Source organism: Glossina fuscipes, unplaced genomic scaffold (assembly GCF_014805625.2).
Source record: "Glossina fuscipes isolate IAEA_lab_2018 unplaced genomic scaffold, Yale_Gfus_2 1, whole genome shotgun sequence".
NCBI lineage: Eukaryota > Metazoa > Arthropoda > Insecta > Diptera > Glossinidae > Glossina > Glossina fuscipes.
Window position 1 is genome coordinate 4,904,320 of NW_023998415.1, and position 6,000 is coordinate 4,910,319.

Consider the following 6,000-nt stretch of genomic DNA (forward strand, 5'->3'; position numbering starts at 1 on the left):
GAGACTTGAATATGAAACTTACATGAAAGGCCAAAATATTAGCAAGACTTGCATAAATTGGTTCCGCCGCGAAGGCCAAAGTTTCAGCGGACTCTTCGACAGTGTGTAGTATTTGTAAAATCTGAAAATAAACCAACAAGGAAAAATTACGTTCTTACGCAAGTGGATGGGGGTCCTCGATTGCATATTTTACTTAAATCGTTTTCTTTTCGAATCAACGTATTTTCCCAATCAGAACAATTGCCCATGCAAAACAGTGCTACCTAATCAAGTGAATATGGCCAAACGCTTAAATGAGTTCCACTCATTTTTATGTACAAAGTCGATGTCGCCAATTCTTTTCATGTACATTAAGCCCTCACATTTGCCAGTTCTGTTTACAGTCATGTCCGGTTCGTTTTCGCGAATGTACAAAAAAACATTTTCATGCTTTGAATGCTTTTTTTAGGCAAAGACCCTCTTTAATGGGTAGGAATTTCTTCTTTTTTTTTTTACTTTAATTTCGTTTTTATATTTAATAAATGCGTTCGTCACCTTTTCTTTACATTATTTCTCATATTTAATTATAAATGAATAAAAAATTTTTTATTTTAATTATTTATTATTAAAAAAAAAAAAAAGCAAAGGAAAAGAAAGCAAACTATTAACCTACCTTAGGATGACGAAATCTTTCTAAGGTTTTAACCGATGTTTTTAACAGTTCCGTTACAGTTTCTTTACGTCGTGGCTTATGCAACTTTTCCGCAATCCTTTTCTCAAATATAAAAATCGAACATTCCTATTGATAGTGAATAAATAATAAGACATTGTTAGGGATTTTGTTTTGTTTCCATTGCCGCATACAAGACAACCTACCTTACCATCACTTTTTCGAAAAGCTTCGTGTATCTTCCATACTAATTCTGGGCCGGCGCAAGCAATTTGTTTACCAATATCAAAGTACTGCTTAATGGGATTGGTGTCAGCTACATTTGGTGCGGCAGATGGTATATTGGCGCTTTTAAATTTGGAAAACATTGTACCGGCAGGCATACCATCAATTAACTTGGCAAACACATTGGAAAAACTGCCTTGACGTTTAGGTCCGACAGCGATCCCACCACCACCACCACCACCAACACCACCACCACCGCTACCACTGCCAATGTTAATTGCGGCACTACTAGACGCACCCGTTAAATTATTGCCACCTATGATAATATTAGTCGGGTTAATGCTGCCACTACTAACGCCGACATTGCCGCTAAAATCATTGAAACCGGGTTGTGCTTGTGAATTTAAAAAAATACGTGTTTGCATAGGTATTGTTGTTGTTGTTGTTGTTGTTTTTGTTGTTGTTCTTGTTGTTATTTTTGTTGTTGTTAATGTGGTAATATTCGCTAAAGTATCAACGCTATTAATAACACCATCGCTTGATATTTCCACATCCTCTACTATGCGCACCGAGTTATCCGAGAATCCATTCACTGCTTGCGTCGCTGCACAATTGTACAGAAAAGTACAGATATAAATATTAAATACTGCCTCTCGAAAAGTAAGACGAATCAGAATTATAATAATTTTTCTTATTTTTTAATGCGTTAACCTATAAAATAGTGCGTCTTTCCTACACGCTATTTAATAGCTGCTATTATCTCAAAAGAATTACAAAAAAGCGTTCAGTTTTTTGTGACTTATGGCTATGGAGGTCTATGAAGGTGCATTTTTCACGAACAGTCCAATGCAAGGGGCTCCTACTTAATTTAAAATTATTATTATTATTAATATTATTAGATAATATTCGATTCGATAACTGTTCGATCCTGTGATAGGAAATTCTTGTCAACAACGTTAACATAATTATGGTTTTTAATTAGCCTAAGCGGTTTCTTCGGTTTCGAGCCATCTTTAACAAAATGTTCTTCCTACTCGTTAAACTGCTTCTGAATTGTAAGCATAAATTTGTATCTCATCGCTAAGGATCATGCAGGATTTCTGATCATCATCACCCATATACAGTACCTCTTTAGCCGCTTTAACCTGAAGTTGTTTTTTGAAAAATGCAGTTCTTTTGGAAGGACCAGGTGCTAAAAAACGAAGCAACTACGAATCGTTCTACTCAAGTAACATCTCGAATATTTAACTAACGATAGCTGAACAAGCAATCGACCATTTTATTGCTAACTTTATAAGTGATTGAACTTGAGATCGAATTTTATTCATCTATTCTCGATCTTTAAAGCCCTTGCGTTACATTAAAACGTTTGACTATAGAATTATCTCATCACCATATCATTTTCTTAACCATTATCAATTGAATCAAATGAGTGAACTTCGTTCAATAAATTAATTCATTTTGAAAACTCATTGACAATCATTGCCAACAATTACAAAAGAAACTCTAATTTAGAAACCAACAAAGCGAATGAAATATGATATCATTTCTAAATGTCATATGTTAATGACATATGTACCAATCGGACATAAAAATAGTTGCAATATTTGAATTTGTTTTGGAAAATGAAAACTCCCCTTAATTTTTTCATCACAATAGCATTTTACATGCATGTTAATTGAGAAGCTCACATTACGCACCATCAACAAATTAAGGAATATAATTACTAAACCCGACGGAAAAATTAAAATGTTATGGGTACCAAGTCACATCGGTTTATTGGGAAATGAGGAGGCTGATCGAGCGGCAAAGTATGCTGCTTCTGCTCCTCTATTTATGGATGATGTCATGGAAAAGTTGGATCTTCAAAGATACATTGGGAGAAAAGTTAAAGTGAAAATTGCAAAAGGAAATTTACAATATCATCATCAACACTACTCTTCCATTAACTCTCGATTAATTCCGCCTTTTTATTCAACAAACGTTGAGAAAACCAAGATCCAAACATTTTCGAGAATTCGCCTTGGTCATACTATCGCAACTCACCAATGGATCTTGAAGAAGTCTCCCTCCCCAATCTGCAATTGTGGACAAACTCTAACTATAAAGCACATCCTCTGCGACTACCTTAAGTTTTCCTTGGCTAGAAGTATTGCATTTGGAGCGACTAACCCTTTGGACATTCTAAAATCATCTTCAGAATCGAATATCAATTCTATATATTACTTTATTAATACTACTAAACTCATTATCTAATGTACATTTATTTATATTAGAGCCGATGCTGTTAGCCTGTGCTGTTAGTGCTCAATGTCTTTTTTTTTTTTAGTCTAAGAATTTATTTCATTAGTCTAAAATTATAATAATAATAATAATAATAATAAGCTCACATTACGACCTTGAAGTTTAAAACTTTTAATTGAGATTTTTGATTACCCAAATATAACACAGATACAAGTAATTTTCCTATTAAAAAAAGGAATAAAAAGAAAGGTATATAATACCTTATATAATTATTTAATATAAATGCTTGAATGGCGAAAAAAAAATTCAAGCTGTATCTAATCTAACCGATATCTTATTAATTCTACCCGCAATATTAACGGTTGCTCTGCTCTTATTCCGTTGACAATAATGAAATAAAACCGATTTGAAGGCTATTTCTGTACTTAATCCCAAAATCCAAAAATTTCTCCCTAACACTGTTTTCATTCAATTTCATCGCATTTCCACTGCGATTAAGTGAATTGTTTCATGCTAATACTTAATCTTCTCCGTACCTTGTTGTTGAAATATTCTATTTGTTGAGAAACCTCTGATCTCCGAATTCAATTTTGCTGATTTTACTGTTGCCAAATTCTGCTTAGGCGTGAGAGATGCGGTTGTTGGCTTTTTTAAATGTTTTTGCAATAGTTCAGCATTGTTTTGTTGTTCTTTTTGTTGTTGACATTGATGTGCTGTTGATGTTGCTCTTGCTGTATTATATTGTTGCAATTGCTGCGTCCTTGTTTCAACTTGAGCTTGTACATGAGGTGGTCGATGTTGATACAAAATATGCTCTTTTAATTTCTTCCAATGCAGCGCTATTTTGAAAAAGTTCCTTTGTCAATTTATGGTCAGAAAATTGATTTGCTTTGCCAAACGAATTTGTATAGCAAGAGAACACAATCTCAACAATCCGCTTAGATAACTGCTTTCGACTTTTAAGTATTGCGACTATTAATGAGATATTGTTTGTTGTTGCTTATTATTTCCCTCAACGTTTAGTTCATTCAGTAAAAGATTTAATTGCATATGCACTTATAAATTTAACTCAGCTTAGTTTCCTTTGTCTGAATTCATTTTAGTTATTTCTAATTTTAGCAAAAACTTTATGCAGCATAATCACGCATAATGCCGTCTGTTGTATATATCTAAGCCAGATAACTATTTCCAACTATTTGTAATTGGGCTGAAAGAAAAATTTAATTAAAAACATATTTCATATTCAAGTTAAAGTGGGATTCAAACTCGTAACTAACTGTTCTTCCATAAGGAGGCTTCGATTTAAAACAACAACAATTTTTAATTATAATATTCATTCTAAGTGCATATTGTGATGATTATGCAGAGAATACATATTCAATTAAATGGCCTTCCGGCCATCAATGTATACGTGTTAAAGGTTTTTGTATACAAAACCTCTAACAGGTGCTATGACATACAAATAAATTCTGTCTGTTTAATTTTTCTTTTTATGTAATAAGTCAGGGATATATCTCTCATATACATTGCAGTGGATTTAGATAAAGAGAGTACTGTAATTTAAAATACTGTAAACTTCGCAACACTTTCTACATTACGTTATGACTTGCAATTCGTCCATCTGCCTATAATTGAAACAAACTAAACAAATATTGTTAAGTGCTAGCCAGTACGAGCAGTGTACCAGACAGCAATAAATACATGTTGATAATAGTACGACTGGTTTAACAAACAGATATATTTTCATGGTGATTGACGATTTTTTGCCAAATACGGCAGATTCACGACGAAAGGCAAATGAAATTTGCAGCGTTGCAAAATGCAAATACTAGACCCATACATGATAAGGAAAGACCCATACATGATATTTGCGGAATGCAGCCAACATCACGTGAAAGAATGGATTGATGTCCAGAACAAAACAGAAACTTCGACATCAACATTAAAGACCAATACAACTGACATGTAAAATATGTAGTTGCCGTGAGCCGAACCCGTACCCCGAAGACGCGCGGAAGTTCGACACTACGTAAGTATAAATCTCAAAATTCCCTTTAGGCAAAGAAAGATGACTAAAATTTTTTCAACGCATTATGCAATAGATATGGATATTGAAAAGTATTTTTGATGACTAACGAAGGGAGAGAAACATCTGAGGTTGCGGATCCGTTAACAACCAAGATTATCGAGAAAGAAAGTTACATTGTCACTGCGTAGTTTTTAATACGGCCGGCTTTACACGCAGCAATAATTGCCATTGGCAAAGTGAGGATGACTTCAAAGATAATAATAATCGATTCCCCCGATGCCTGTCAAAGCTGGTAAGAGTACGAATGCTTATGCGAATAATTACTCTGGCCAGACATACAGGACGTACAGCTAACTTAAAATGGCAGCGGACAAATAGTTGATAGGAGTAATTATATATATTCTATATATATCCTTACAATAATATATATTATCTATTATATATATAATTGTTGATTGGGTGCTAGAAATGCATGAACAAGATCATAATTTTTAAACCCAATTTTGCTGAAGGACTAGAGATTTCTTTCTATCTGTACGGCTACATAAACGCGCTTTACGCTCCAGAGAACTAGTCGAATCAGCTCGCCAATTGCAACGATTGAATAAATTGATGTGATTTTTGCGCTGGCGTTAGAATTGGTTCACTGTTTTTTAAAAATGCTGCTGATTCGAGCATTACAGACGATGGATTGTGTGTTCTTCTGTTAATGTGTTTACTATACTGAAACATTGCTCTCCGCGGACAACAAACAATATCCTCTATTCCCGAAGAAAGCCCCATGAAAATTTTTTCAGAAGATCGAAATTTTGATTGCCTCAATGGATGCTTTAAGCTTTCTAGAATACGAAAA

The 6,000-nt window shown here is 33.9% G+C and overlaps 1 protein-coding gene across 8 annotated transcripts in view; it reads right to left on the minus strand.

The window, feature by feature from the left end:
* Nucleotides 1–1,414, minus strand: part of LOC119645199 (SCY1-like protein 2) — a 56,666-nt gene extending 55,252 nt beyond the window's left edge. For 7 of the 8 annotated variants that reach the window (XM_038045212.1, XM_038045208.1, XM_038045209.1 and 4 more), the window contains exons 1-3: nt 856–1,320; nt 653–778; nt 23–121 (exon numbers count right to left, since the gene is read on the minus strand). In XM_038045212.1, the coding sequence (XP_037901140.1) occupies nt 23–121; nt 653–778; nt 856–1,299 (669 nt within the window). In that variant the 5' untranslated portion in view covers nt 1,300–1,320. Of the gene's footprint in view, nt 1–22; nt 122–652; nt 779–855 lie in introns of all 8 variants that reach the window. The other variant, XM_038045213.1, reaches the window with a different exon arrangement.
* Nucleotides 1,415–6,000: the final 4,586 nt, after the last annotated feature.